Source organism: Aquarana catesbeiana, linkage group LG13, assembly GCF_042186555.1.
Source record: "Aquarana catesbeiana isolate 2022-GZ linkage group LG13, ASM4218655v1, whole genome shotgun sequence".
In the NCBI taxonomy this organism is placed as follows: domain Eukaryota; kingdom Metazoa; phylum Chordata; class Amphibia; order Anura; family Ranidae; genus Aquarana; species Aquarana catesbeiana.
Window position 1 is genome coordinate 78,338,138 of NC_133336.1, and position 15,983 is coordinate 78,354,120.

Genomic DNA, 15,983 nt, shown 5'->3' on the forward strand with positions numbered 1-15,983 from the left:
CAGTTTTACACCCACAGTTGATCCAAAGGAAGTCGAAAAACTCCAGCAAAGCATGATCCAATTTGCTACAGCAGGGGAAAAAATTCCTTCTTGATCCCCCCAAGAGGCAATCAGATTTTCCCTGGTTCAACTTTACCTATAAAGGTTAGTATCCAGTTATATTATGTACATTTGAGAAAGAATCCAGGTCTTTTTTAAAGCAATCTACTGAGCTCGCCAGAACCACCTCTGGAGAGAGTCTATTCCACATTTTCACAGCTCTTACTGTGCAAAAACCATGAGAACCCCAAGTCCCTCTCATCATAGAGATGGGCCACACCGCTCCTGGGCCATGTGACTCAAGTTGTTGCCAAAATCTGTTACAGTGCAAGTCGCACAATGCTAATCAAGCCTAATCCAAGTATTGTATGCCTTATACTGTTTGGCAGATTTTGGCAACAGAGTCGCATGACTCCGAAGAGTTATGTCCCATCCATATGATGGGAGGGGCTTGGGGTACTCATACCATTGTTGGTTTTGTATTACTTGTTGCTATGAGGGTCCTGATCATTTGGCTCTGAGGAAGATGGTACTGCCCTTGAAATGAGTAAGCCAGCTAAGATACTACTGGTGTTATCCGAGTCCTTGAGTACGCTGAGTAGGATGAGCACATGTGTTACTGAGGCCTAGCTTGATATGCTGTTTTTATCATATGGTTTGTGATTATATCGATTTGCCAATTATTCATAAATGATGTATGGGATAATGCACTAGGCTGGTGCAACCTCTTTTGTTTGTGTTTTTCATAGCGTGGTTCCCCCAATCCTGAGAGTGCAGCAATGCTTGGGGTGTCCCTGTTATGCATTGAGAAGCAGATGTACATGAACTGGTACCAGAATATCTCGTTCATGCGCAGGAGGTGTTGTATTCTGTTCATGAGATACTGGACATTCTGGTGATCCCCCTCTGCTCCAGAATGGTATAGGAAATGCAATACTCTGATCTAGTATGACTCATGACAGATACACTGTGGACTGTGCTGGATTGTCAGGGTGTATTGTGATATCTCGACAGTCTAAACTTTCCTAAGTCCCAATGGATATGAGAGAAAATACGAAAGAGGGGAAAGAACACTTGGGCATTTAAATGAGGCGGTGACCTGGTAAGGTTGATTGCCTCCATCCCTATCTAAATTCTACCTAATATGCTTGGATACATAGACTAACATAGCACTGCTTCTACAGGCTGAAGGAGAAAAAATGCAAAATACACGGCACATCACGGATCTTGTGGACAGATTACTGGGAGGGGCTGGGGAAGACCCGGCTGTCATGGTGCACATTGGCACCAATGACAGTCAGAGGCAGATGGAGTGTCCTAAAGAACGATTTTAGGGACTTAGGAGCTAAATTGAGGAAAAGGACCTCCAAAGTAGTATTCTCAGGAATACTACCGGCACATCAAGCCACACCAGAAAGGCAGAGGGAGATTAGGGAAGTAAACAAGTGGCTGAAGAGCTGGTGTAGTAAGGAGGGGTTTGGGTTCCTGGAGGACTGGGCCGACTTCTCAGTCGATAACTGGTACTATAGAAGGGACGGACTGCACCTAAATGAGGAGGGTGCAGATCTGCTGGGAATGAAGATGGCCAAAAAGTTAGAGGGGTTTTTAAACTAGGCAATGGGGGGGAGGGTCCAGAGGTAGAGATAGCCAGCACGGAAGATATTCCAGAGGGTAGTATTGGGGGCATTAGTGGTAGGTTAACCAAAGCACAAAAACACAAGGTAAGTATGGTAGCAAGTCCTAGTTGCAATCTCGAAACACCCAATACGAGGACAATTTGCGACCGGTCTAAACTATGTGGCATGTTCACCAATGCCAGGAGCATGGCGGACAAGATGGGTGAACTAGAGATACTGTTGTACGAGGAGGATTTGGATTTTGTTGGAATTTCAGAGACCTGGTTCAGTAGCTCTCATGATTGGCTGGCAAACATTCAAGGGTATACCCTATATCGCAAGGATAGAGAGGGTAAAAAAGGGGGAGGGGTATGCCTATATATAAAGAATAATGTACAAGTAAATGTGAGAGATGACATCGCTGAGGGAGCTAGGGAGGAGGTGGAATCCTTATGGGTAGAGCTCCAAAGGGATGAAGCTAAGGGGAAAATAATACTGGGAGTATGCTATAGGCCCCCTAACCTGAGGGAGGAAGTGGAGACAGATCTCCTATCACAATTTGGATTAGCAGCATGGATGGGAAGTGTTATCATAATGGGGGATTTTAATTATCCAGACATAGACTGGGCGGAGGGAACCACGCATTCATTTAAGGCTTGCCAGTTCCTTAATGTCTTGCAGGACAATTTTATGGGTCAGATGGTAGACGCACCAACTAGAAAAAAAAACATTACTGGATCTACTGATTACCAACAATACAGACCTGATCACGGATGTGGAAATACGAGGCAATTTAGGTAACAGCGATCACAGGTCAATTAGTTTCAGTATAAATCACACAAATAGGAAACCTAAAGGGAATACAAAGACACTGAATTTCAAAAGAGCCAACTTCCCTAAACTACAAACCTTGCTAAAAGGCATAAATTGGGATAAAATATTAGGAACAAAGAATACGGAGGAGAGATGGGTTTGCTTTAAGAGCATATTAAATAAGGGCATTAGCCAATGTATCCCATTGGGTAATAAATTTAAAAGAGCGAACAAAAGTCCTGGGTGGCTTAACTCCAATGTAAACATGCATATAAAAGCAAAGGAGAAGGCCTTCAAAAAATACAAGGTTGAGGGATCATCCTCAGCATTCAGACTTTATAAAGAATGCAACAAGAAATGTAAGGGTGCAATTAGGACGGCTAAGATCGAACATGAAAGACACATAGCGGAGGAGAGCAAAAAAAAAATCCCAAGAAATTCTTTAAGTATGTAAACAGTAAAAAAGGGAGGACAGACCATATTGGCCCCATAAAGAATGAGGAAGGACATCTGGTTACAAAGGATGGGGAGATGGCGAAGGTATTGAATTTATTCTTCTCCTCAGTCTTCACGAGTGAATCGGGGGGCTTCAGTAACCAAAACTGCAGTGTTTATCCTCATGACACAACACAGGAAGCACCTCCATGGTTAACAGAGGACAAAATTAAAATTAGACTTGAGAAACTTAACATTAATAAATCACCGGGACCAGATGGCTTGCATCTGAGGGTAATTAGGGAACTCAGTCAAGTGATTGCCAGACTGTTGTTCCTAATTTTTACAGACAGTCTACTGACTGGAATGGTACCAGCTGATTGGAGAAAAGCCAATGTAGCACCAATATTTAAAAAGGGCCCAAAATACATCCCTGGGAATTACAGACCAGTTAGCCTAACATCAATAGTATGCAAACTCTTGGAGGGGATGATCAGGGACTATATACAAGATTTTAGTAATAAGAATGGTATCATTAGCAGTAATCAACATGGATTCATGAAGAATTATTCTTGCCAAACCAATCTATTAACCTTCTATGAGGAGGTGAGTTGCCATCTAGATAAAGGAAGGCCCGTAGACGTGGTGTATCTGGATTTTGCAAAAGCATTTGACACAGTTCCCCATAAACGTTTACTGTACAAAATAAGGTCCGTTGGCATGGACCATAGGGTGAATACATGGATTGAAAACCGGCGAGTTCAGAGGGTGGTGATAAATGGGGAGTACTCGGAATGGTCAGGGGTGGGTAGTGGGGTTCCCCAGGGTTCTGTGCTGGAACCAATCCTATTTAATTTGTTCATAAACGACCTGGAGGATGGGATTAACAGTTCAATCTCTGTATTTGCAGACCATACTAAGCTAAGCAGGGCAATAACTTCTCCGCAGGACGTGGAAACCTTGCAAAAAGATTTGAACAAATTATTGGGGTGGGCAACTACATGGCAAATGAGGTTCAATGTAGAAAAATGTAAAATAATGCATTTGGGTGGCAAAAATATGAATGCAATCTATACACTAGGGGGAGAACCTCTGGGAGAATCTAGGATGGAAAAGGACCTGGGGGTCCTAGTAGATTATAGGCTCAGCAATGGCATGCAATGCCAAGCTGCTGCTAACAAAGCAAACAGAATATTGGCATGCATTAAAAAGGGGATCAACTCCAGAGATAAAACGATAATTCTCCCACTCTACAAGACTCTGGTCCGGCCGCACCTGGAGTATGCTGTCCAGTTCTGGGCACCAGTCCTCAGGAAGTATGTACTGGAAATGGAGCGAGTACAAAGAAGGGCAACAAAGCTAATAAAGGGTCTGGAGGATCTTAGTTATGAGGAAAGGTTGCGAGCACTGAATTTATTCTCTCTGGAGAAGAGACGCTTGAGAGGGGATATGATTTCAATATACAAATACCATACTGGTGACCCTATAATAGAAATAAACCTTTTTCGCAGAAGAGAGTTTAACAAGACTCGCGGCCACTCATTAAAATTAGGAGAAAAGAGGTTTAACCTTAAACTACGTAGAGGGTTCTTTACTGTAAGAGCGGCAAGGATGCGGAATTCCCTTCCACAGGCGGTGGTCTCAGCAGGGAGCATTGATAGCTTCAAGAAACTATTAGATAAGCACCTGAATGACCGCAACATACAGGGATATATAATGTAATACTGACATATAATCACACACATAGGTTGGACTTGATGGATTTGTGTCTTTTTTTTCAACCTCACCTACTATGCAACTATGTAACTATGTAACCTGTATAAGCAGCATTTTTTATGCCCAGTGTGTATGGGCCTTAAAAATTCCTGTGTTTCTCATTCAAGAAAAGATTTTACAGTACAAAAATGTTATTTTTGGCTTTAGATTACTCTTTACTTGCAGCTGTAGATTCAAGTCTATATGTCACTTTTTGTTTGCTCAAATATGTATGATTGCGACCAAGATATTGTAGTTTTTATTTCTTATGGGCATTTGTTTATCCTAATGTTGGTCTTTGATGTGTCTAGGTTTTTTGAAGCCATGCAAGCAAATAATCGTCAACGACTTCATATGGATCTTATCTATGATCTGGGAAATGGAGAGTACTTGTGTCCTTTGTGCAAATGCCACTGCAACACTGTTATTCCTATCATCCCCATTGTAGCACAGCAAATTAACAGGTAATTGTGACCCTTGTGGACACATTTTTAGGTTTTTAGAAGTATTTTGTTTTATATTTTAGAAATGGCATCCTGTACCAGGTTTCTCTTGTCATGGGTTTAATTGCTGAAAAGTGCAAAAAAAGAGTGTGTCCTCCTGAACCCTTACCTTTTTAAAGTGATATTAAAGTCTCTCTCTTTTTTTTCAACATAGCAAACATGTTATACATACCGCCTCTGTGTAGTGGCCCCTTCCTCCTGTTGGGGGCCCCCACAGCAAACGGCTTGCTATGGGCACAGCCGAGCCACAGCTCCATGTATCCATTCAGACACAGAGCTGTGGTCCGTCCCTGCCCCCTCTATCTCCTCATTGGCTCACTGACTTTGACAGCAGCAGGAGCCAATGGCGCTTCGCTGCTGTCTCAGCCAATGAGAAGGGAGAGTCTCGGACAGCCGAGTCTCTCATGCAACATCGCTGGATCGGAGGGAGCTCAGATAAGTATTAGGGGGTCTGCTGCACACAGAAGACCCTATTATCTTAATGCATAGAATGCATCAAGATAAAAAAAACCTCCCTTTACAACCACTTTAGCTTGACCCTTAGGCTACCCGTTAAATGTAACTTTCTCCCTCCACAACACCAAAACCACAAAACAGATGTGAAACACTAAATTAACCCTTCATCTAACTATGATACATAACCCTTTTTGGTGATCGTTCCAGTAACACACTTCCTGTTCTAGGGTGACAACACCCATTTGCTGTATTGTATCTGTGGAGAAGTAGCACCATCACCCTAGGACAACAAGTGCGTTAGGACTGCAGAACACAACCCCATTTTCTCATCTCCATACTGTAGAGGGTAGGGCTGATTACATTGTCTAAAGTGCACTGGACACAGTACGGCATTGGATTTATGGCAGGATCAACAAATATTTTTGCAGTTATGAAACGGATATTACAAAACACTTTCAATGGTATTTTAACAGACCAAAAGAGAGAAGATGAGAGAAGTTCATGATTAGGGTTTGTATGTACTTTAACTTCCTAATACCTATCCTCACTCTATCCTTAATCTGACCCTGAATATTAATACTTAAAATTGACATAACCCCCTAATACCTAATCTTGGCCTTAACTCCGATTCTTAACCCTAAAGCCGAACTCTGGGATTAGCTCACCAGTCAGCCTCTTTCCCCCTTGGATTACCCACAATACACAGGATTTTGTGTTTTTACAGATTTACTTTTAACAAGGTCCTCAGGCTGGCCACATTACGCTCTGGATCATCTATTTCTTCTGTCTTCCCTGCAGTTGGCAGTCCTGGATGAATTATATGGATGAAGGGTGCTGTGGTGATTAGGGCCATGCCACCCATTTAAATGAATTTCAAACCAAAACTTTTTCTTAGTTTTGGATGGAATGAGGAAGGATTAGGAGTTGGGATTTTTACTTCAGTTTTGGGGACTGCTAGAGACTTGCCTTCACTTTGTGTTGCTGACAGGGTTTTTTTCTATACAAAAAATGAAGGGAATGCCCCCAAAGCAACACAAACAGAAGTAAACCACTTTCTTACCCATTGAGGAGCACAGGAAGGATTAAATCTTTAGGGTGTACTGACCACTACAGAAGAACTGGACACTAGCAAACAAAAACCTGTAGGCCAGCCCAGGACAACTTCTCTCACTACCAACAAGCCTTAGTTTTGTGCTAGTGTCCTAGGAGTATAGATTTCTTCTCTACCTTTTTTTCCTTTTAACCACTTCAGCCCCGTAAGAATTTCCCCCTTCCTGACCAGGCCATTTTTTGCGATACAGCACTGCGTCGCTTCAACTGACAATTGCACGGTTGCGCAACGTTATACCCAAACAAAATTCCCCTTTCTTTTGGTGGTATTTGATCACCTCTGCAGTTTTTATTTTTTGCGCTATAAACAAAAAAGTGCAACAATTTTGGGAAAAAAAACACAATATTATGTACTTTTTGCTATAATAAATATCCCAAAAAAATTTCCTCATCCGTTTAGGATATGTATTCCTCTACATATTTTTGGTAAAAAAAATCGCGGTAAACGTATATTGATTGGTTTGTGCAAAAGTTATAGCATCTACAAGATAGGGGATAGATTTATGGCATTTTTATTATTTTCTTTTTACTAGTTATGGTGGTGATCTGCGATTTTATTTATTTTTTTGTTTTTTTTGCAACATTGCGACGGACACATCGGACTCTTTTTTTTGACACTTTTTTTGGGACCAGTGACATTTTATACAGCGATCAGAGCTAAAAATAACCACTGGTTTACTGTATAAATGTCACTGGCAGGGGAGGGGTTAACACTAGGGGGCGATCAAGGGGTTAAATGTGTTCCCTAGATGTGTTCTATCTGGGGGGGGGATGTGGCTGACTAGAGGAGGAGAGAGATCGTTGTTCCTACTTAGTAGGAACACACGATCACTCTCCTCTCCCCTGACAGAACCCGGATTTGTGTGTTTACACACACACACACATCCAGGTTTTCGCTCTGTCAAGAGCGATCGCAGGTGCCCGGCGGTCATTGCGCCCTAAAATCGGGTGGAACATGTAACATGTTCCCAAAGGTGAACTTATCCTTAAACTCTAAACTGATACCATGTTAAGGCTTTTAAAGCAACACCTATGAACAAAATTGGGTTCCAAAGTTTGTCACCGTTTCATGAGCATGCACAATTTTAGGGCTTAACATGTTGGATATCTATTTGCTTGTTGCAACCTCTTATTTTTTAATACTTTACCATAAAATTGGATAATATATCTTATTAAATTAACGGTGGAAAATCAATTGGTGGAAGGAAATCACTTAATTCCCCATCAGCACAGTCAGTGTGGATGAGGGAATCTCTCCACAGTGCTAATGTATTCTGCTGGTGAGGAGGGGATGAGCCTTTCCAGCCATCAGAGCACAATGATTACTGCTGGTGACTAAAGCTGCCAGCAGTAATCACATGTAAAAAATCCGACATGCTATTTGTACCCAAGTTGATCGATGGATCGACTTTGGTACAATCAGCCTGCCAATACGTGGATTCAGTCTTGGCCAGTCCCTTTTGAACCAGACGAATTTCGATCCATGTATGGCCGGCTTTAGTCTTCTACTTCTATGGCTACTACTTCTTCTCCATGATAGCGTTAATTTTACATCTACTTCCAAACCAAGGCTTAGCACTTTTTTGTCAGAAGCCCTGGACTACCAAGTCCCCCAAGCCATCCTAGAAGCCCTCCTTACAATAAAGGATTGCCCCCACTCTTAGGAGTTGATATTTGTGCTAGGCTGGATCCGAGACATCCCCGATCTCTGGGTCCAATCTGTCATTTCAAAGGGGTACAAAATACATTTTCTATATCTGCCCCCACTGTCAGCTTCAGGTTAAAAAAAAAAAACTGTTTAAATGTACCAACATCAGCGCACGGAATGGTTGTACCAGTTCTATTGAAGGACGATTTCAGTTTGTTCAAACCCATTCACGATCCCAAAACCAAATGGTGTCTTCCACCCAATACTGAACTTAAACCAATTTCTTTGTGTACCACAATTCCATGTGGAATAAACAAGATCTGTTCTCTAAAATGAGGGGAATTTCTGGCATTGGTAGACACGTGAGTTGTCTAGCTACATATTTCAGTTTTTCCCTCATGTCAATATTTTCTGCTGCAGGAGACCAACAATTCAGATTTGTAGCACTACTATTCGGTCTGTCCTCTGAGTAAAGCTTGCTTTGCTTCTGGCTATCCTACAAACTCAGGGAATTCATGTCGCTGGTTACCTGAATGACCTCCTACTGAGGGACTCTTCAGCCACAACCTAACAATGTCCAGAGGACGATTCAGTTTCTTCAACCCTTCGGCTGTAATTTGTTTATACAGTTGTGCAAGTCTTCAACCCATACACTGTCTGGAGTACTTGGGTCTAATTCTGGACATGGCCCAAGCCATAATTTCTTTATCGTACATCATGGGACACAGGGCCTTAAGTAATAACTTAATGGGTTATATGCCACCTTCAGGTGATGGACACTGGTATACCCAATCCAGGCAGTTCACGCCCTATATAACTCCTCCTCCTCCTTCCAGGAGCACATCAGTTTTTTTGCCAGTGTCTAAGGTGTTGGTCACGAGTGAAGATGTGCTCTGAGGAGCTACAGGAGGGATCCATGCTGGATTTAAATAGCCTCCATAAACCAGATCCATCCAAAGTGCCACTGAGGCCAAAGTGGTTGGTACCTGGGCCTCGTATCCGAAGCACAAGATTTTGCCTGTAACGCCTCTCTTTGTAGGACTGTACCCCGGGACCCAGGACTTTGGTCATGCTACATTACCTAAAGCTTTCCTGGTGGGGTGCTTTTTACAGGTCCAAGGGAGTGGAAGCCAGATATAAAGGGACCCGGTCATTGAAGGTTTGCTAAACGCAGCCCGCCGTGATGGGTGAAGGTTAGATTGTCAATTCAGCAAATCCTGCGGCGGGGATAAGGGAAGGGAAGAAACTTAGGAACTAAAACGTCCACCTATGCTTTCTTCTTTAAGGGAAAAAATGTTGTCATGCCTTAATTCTCCACTAGAGGGAGTCTATGTACATACCTTAATCTATTGTCTTCACTGTAAAGCTCAGTGTCAGTCTGTGTGTGGCCATAGCAGCTTGCGCAGGGGGATTCTCTCATGTAAGAGATCTGCCAAAATGCTTTTTTCTCCCCCCTGAAGGGACAGAGGGTTAGGGAAACACCAGCGTTGTACCCCCCTTGTAATACCCTCCTCCCCCCGGGGGGGCGTGCAGAGGTCCCGGATTCCGTTCCATCTGCTGTTCCTTTTGCTGGCTGGTGTCAGGGGCTCTGCCGCTCCCACCCCCCACCCACCCCCCCTCGTGTTAGGTGTGTAGACCCAAAAGCCGCCCGCGCACGAGCACTGGAACATTTTTCAAAAAATGAAACGGGGGGTGGGTTTACGGAGGGGGCGGGGCCTAGGCGCAGCGCAATGTCCACGAGGATGCGCGGCTGGCAAGCAGGATGATAAAAATACAGCTGGAACAGTCTCTCCTCGGCTGACGAAGAGGAAACAAGCAGTCTGCACACAGGGACACAGGAGTTGTGGTGCACGTGAGGGTTGCAACTGGCATTCCTGATACTGAACATAATAGCAGGTTTACTGTCATGACTATGTTCAGTGATTTAAGTGCAATTTAATAGTGCCTCTGTTTTTGTGCTTAGTACTATGCCTGCCAAAAAAGACACCACAAAGACCAAAAAGGTACCAAAGGTTTCACCCCCAGGCGCTAGGATCTCCAGTCGCATTTCCACAGTCATCCTCACCTGAATTACCAATTATGGCAAGCCAGGGTGAGCCATTGGAACAAATTGATGGTACAACTGTTTCTCACATCTCAGCCCCTGTATACATGACTGAAGATGTCCTTTCCTCCACCCTGCAGGGTCTGGAAGGAAGATTAGCGGCTTTAATTGCATCCTCCATTCAAATGGATAGGAAGTGTGCTAGACCCCCCTCCTCTACTTTAGACCCTTTGCAAGGGGAACAGTGGGCACAGGATGAGGTGTTACTCTCAGGCGATCAGGAGGAAAAACAAACCCATGATTCCTCTGCGGAGGAAACAGCGGTAGATGAACCCTTTTCAGCCTCACAATCTGAGAAATTGCTGATACAATCTCTTACGGAGATGGTTCATTCTACTTTCATGCTACCCCTAACGGAGTCTCCTGAAAGCTAGGTTTCTTCCTTGGGTTCCTTAAACCCTTCACAGCCTTTGCATGCATTTCCTGTCCATGCATTACTAGAACAGTTAATTTTTGCTGAATTGGGATCACCCGGATAAGCATTTCCTCCCTCCAAAGAGATTTTCAGTTCTCTATCCCATGGAGGAGAAATTCACCAAAAAATGGAAAGTACCAGCAGTTGACGCTGCGATTTCCAGTGTGAATAAAAGCCTAACTTGTCCAGCAGACATTGCACAAATGCTTAAGGATCCAACAGATAAAAGGTTGGAATTCCTGTTAAAATCTGCTTTTTCCTTGGCAGGTTCTGTTACTCAGCCTGCAGTCGCTGCAATAGGCGTCTGTCAATCCCTAAAGGACCAATTTAGACAGGCCCTTAAAGAGGTTCCTGCACAACAAGCCAGAGAATTGGCTGAACTACCAAAAGCATTATGCTTTGCCATAGATGCCATTAAAGATTTTATTCACCAGGCGTCCCGCCTTAAGCTTATGCTAGTACATATGCGTAGAATCCTGTGGTTAAAAAATTGGTCAGTCGAAACACCATGTAAAAACCTCCTAACTGGGTTCCCTTTTCATGGGGGGTGGCTGGCTATTTGGGGAAGATTTGGACAAATATATCCAAACCATTTCTAGCGGGAAAAGTACTCTCACGTCAAAAGAAAGTATAAATGGCCTTCATTTAAACAGGCTCTTTCCCCTGCGCCAGGGGCTTCCGCCTCTAGGCAGTGGCGACGGCCTCCGCCGTCAGACTCTAGAGGAAAACCTCAGGGTCAGGCCCAGGCTCAAAAGAAGTCCTGGGGCCGGAAACCTGCAAAGCAGTATCCTAAAGCCTCATCATGAAGAGGCAACCCCCCTCACCAAGGTGGGGGGGAAGACGTCTGCAGTTTTCAGAAGTCTGGCAAGAGGAAATTCAGGACAGATGGGTCATCTCCACGGTAACGCTGGGGTACAAGCTGGAATTTCGGGACTTTCCACCGTCTCGTTTCCTGAGGTCAAGCGTTCCCAAAGATCCAGAGAAAAGACAATCTCTGTCTCAGGCACTAGAACAATTAATTTCTCAAGGGGTGATCATACAGATCCCCACAAAAGAGCAAGGTTTGGGGTTTTATTCAAATCTTTTTATGGTACCAAAACCAAATGGAGATGTCAGACCCATTCTAGATCTAAAAAATCTAAGTCAGTTCCTGAAGATCTGCTCCTTTCGCATGTAGACGATCGGGTCAGTAGTTTCTATCCTTCTAGTAGGAGAACTTCTGGCATCTATCGACATCGGGGATGCATATCTGCATGTTCCTATATTTCCCGCTCACCAAAGGTTTCTGCGGTTCGAGTTAGAACAGCAGCATTCCCAGTTTGTAGCCCTGCCCTTCGGGCTAGCTACAGCACACCGGGTGTTTACAAAAGTCCTGGCCCCACCTCTAGCCAGGTTAAGGGCACAGGGCATAACAGCCTTGGCGTACCTAGACGATCTAGTGCTAATAGACAAGTCGGTGGCTCGTTTGGAGCAAAGCGTACGCATTACAGCCAGTTACCTGGAATGTTTGGGTTGGATTCTCAACCTAGAGAAATCTTCCTTAATACCGCTAAAAAGGCTGGAGTACTTGGGTCTGATCATAGACACAACCCAGGAAAAGGTGTTCTTGCCTCAGGCAAAGATCAACTCCATAAGAGAGCTGGTGTGTATGGTCAGGTCAAAAGGAGATCCCTCCATTCGCCTTTGCATGAGGTTGCTAGAAGCAATAGTGGCTTCATTCGAAGTTGTTCCTTATGCCCAGTTCCATTCAAGACTGTTGCAAATCAGTATCCTGTCTACCTGGAACAAAACGATTCAAGCTTTAGACTTGCCAATGCGGCTGTCCCCAAGAGTGTCCCAAAGCCTCAGTTGGTTACTAACCCAGAATCTGCTGAAAGGAAAATCCTTCAGACCAGTTATCTGGAAAGTGGTAACGACAGATGCCAGCCTTTTAGGCTGGGGAGCATTAATAGAAAAGACAACTGTCCAGGGACAGTGGTCAAGAGCTGAAAGATTTTTTCCCATCAATATCCTAGAGATTTGGGCAGTGCGTCTGGCTCTGAACGCCTGGACTTTCAGGTTATGGGATTTTCCTGTCAGGATCCAATCCAACAATGCCACAGCTGTGGTCTATATCAGTCACCAAGGGGGAACCAAGAGTCTCTCAGCACAGAGAGAGGTGAACCATATTCTAACTTGGGCAGAAAGGAATGTTCCGTGCCTATCGGCAGTCTTCATTCCGGGAGTAGAGAATTGGCAGGCGGACTACTTGAGCCGCTAGCAGTTATTCCAGGGGGAATGGTCTCTTCACCCCAAAATCTTTTGGGCTATTTGCCAAAGATGGGGGACACTGGATGTAGATCTTCTAGCATCCAGGTTCAACATGAAGTTAGTCAACTTTGTGGCCAGAACAAAGGATCCACTCGCATGCGGAACGGATGCGTTGGTGACCCGTGGGATCAGTTCTCACCAATCTATGCATTTCCCCCTATTCAGTTGCTGCCTCGACTTCTTTGCAGGATCAAGCTGGAAAGAAAGCCGGTAATTCTGGTAGCACCAGCATGACCCAGAAGGTCATGGTATGCAGAAATCTTAAAAATGGCAGTGGAGGGTCCATGGTCCCTCCCACTATGGCCAGATCTGCTCTCACAGGGATGGATATTTCATCCTACCTTACGGTTTCTAAATTTATTGTCATGGCTATTGAAACCCACATTCTGAAGAAACGTGGGCTTTCCGGGTCTGTTCTCTCTACCCTGATTAATGCAAGGAAGCCAGCTTCCAGAACTATATATTATAGAGTCTAGAGGGTTTATGTTTCCTGGTGTGAATCCAAGGGTTGGCACCCTCGGAGATATATCATAGGCAGAATTTTTGCCTTTCTACAATTAGGGGTAGAGATGAAATTGGCCTTGAGCACTATTAAAGGCCAAGTCTCAACTTTATAGGTCTTATTTCAAAGACCACTTGCTGCACATTCTTTAGTCCCGAGTTTTATGCAAGGGGTGATGCGGCTTAATCCGCCAGTCAAACCTCCCTTGAACCCTTGGGACTTGAACTTAGTTTTGTCTGTGTTACAAAAACAGCCATTTGAACCGATACAGCATATTCCCTTAGAAAGATAATAGAATCGCGCTAAAGCATTAACTTAGTAATGTGTACGTTGATCCATAATACTGCCCAAACATCATGTGCATGTACCGTACACAAATTGGCAAATATTGATGTAACACCAAAATTAAAATGAAAATCAATAAATGTTGGTGAAATTGAATTAGAAATGTATATGGCATATAGTGTAATGTTCAAACACTAAAATAGCCAAACACCCATGAAAAATAAATATATAGTGAAATACAAAAATATTAAAGTAATAGAAAGTCCATCAATATATAAATAAAATATGGACGACGTAACCTATTACGAAATGCGTAGGGCGGAGTGACGTGCTTGCCTCACCTCGCATTGTCGTGGATGTCTCGGTAGGATGGGTTCTGTCTGTGTGTTCACCGGCCGGAGCACCAGACACCATAGGCGCTTATATCTGCTACCCACATGTGAGTGCAATACATGTTTTATTTTATTTTTAATAAATCGAAAGTTTTACACTATTGGAGCTTCTCTTATCTTTACATGCCACACTCTATCTATGAGCTGGGGAGATATGATGGGATCTAAGGTTTGATAGCTCTATTTGGTGTCTTTGGATGATTATTACCACCAATGAATCCAGAGTCTGGGTCTATTTGCTATGCTTCGGAGGGCTTTTTTCTATACAGGCTTCCCCTGATCCTCTGTAGTGGGGGATCATGGGGTTCTGGTAAGCAGCAAATCTCTATTACTGGTGGTGGATTGAACACAAGAATTTTCACGTCATAGAAGATTATATTTAATTTAATTTATATATTGATGGACTTTCTATTACTTTTAATATTTTTGTATTTCACTATATATTTATTTTTCACGGGTGTTTGGCTATTTTAGTGTTTGAACATTACACTATATGCCATATACATTTCTAATTCAATTTCACCAACATTTATTGATTTTCATTTTAACTTTGGTGTTACATCAATATTTGCCAATTTGTTTACGGTACATGCACATGATGTTTGAGCAGTATTATGGATCAACGTACACATTACTAAGTTAATGCTTTAGTGCGATTCTATTATCTTTCTATATTTGCACTGTAATTTGTTGTACAGAAGAATTGCTGCTTTATTTTAGATCCACTTACCAATAGTACAATTTGTTTTTAGGTACATTATTTTGATTCGCCCTAGCTCAGTTTTTTCCTTTCCCCTAACATATTCCCTTGGTCCTTCTGACAAGGAAGTTGGTATTTTTGGTTGCTATATCCTCAGCAAGGAGGGTTTCAGAATTGGCTGCTCTTTCTTGTAAAGAGCCATATTTGAATATTCATGAAGACAGAGTGGTGTTACGCCCTCGTCCAGACTTTTTGCCAAAAGTGGTTTCAGGTTTTTACCTGAACCAAGATATTGTCCTGCCATCGTTTTTTCCAGAACCATGTTCCAGGGAAGAAAAGTTACTACATTGTCTTAATGTGGTGAGAGCAGGGAAAATCTATTTAACCTCCCTGGCGGTATGATTATTTTAGATTTTAGGTGCTGAAAGCGGTACAATTATTTTGCACAGAAATTTGGCGTTTTATATTGTGGGCCTGTAATTCTTAGGAATAACTCACTTAAATCTGTCCAAACAAGAGTCTAGTAGACATCCCGGGTATGATAAAGTTTGAAAAACGAAATCAAAAATTATAATATAATAAATAACTATAAATAATTATAACAAATAATAATATAATAATAATAAAAATTATTCAATATTGTAATCAAATCAAAAACACTGAAATTTGCTCAGTTGCAGAATTGTCGCTTTCGTTACTTTTAGTGTTTGATGACGGATTTTCCCACAAATCACTATCACTCAATTCTGCAAGTGATTCTAATTTATTATCGCTGTTTTCTAGCTGCTCTAAAGCCACTTTTGATGTAAAGGGACAGTTTTGGTTGCTATGGACAATCTCCAGTATCCAGGCAGAAAGAACAGTATTTATAATATAAAACTGCATGCAGCACACTGGACA

General features: G+C 42.9%; 1 protein-coding gene across 1 annotated transcript in view; it reads left to right on the forward strand.

Annotated features, from left to right (window-relative positions):
• Nucleotides 1–15,983, forward strand: part of UBR1 (ubiquitin protein ligase E3 component n-recognin 1) — a gene marked incomplete in the record, with an annotated part of 288,714 nt that overhangs the window by 195,847 nt on the left and 76,884 nt on the right. The window contains 1 exon segment of the mRNA XM_073609777.1: nt 4,970–5,122. Within this exon segment, the coding sequence (XP_073465878.1) occupies nt 4,970–5,122 (153 nt within the window).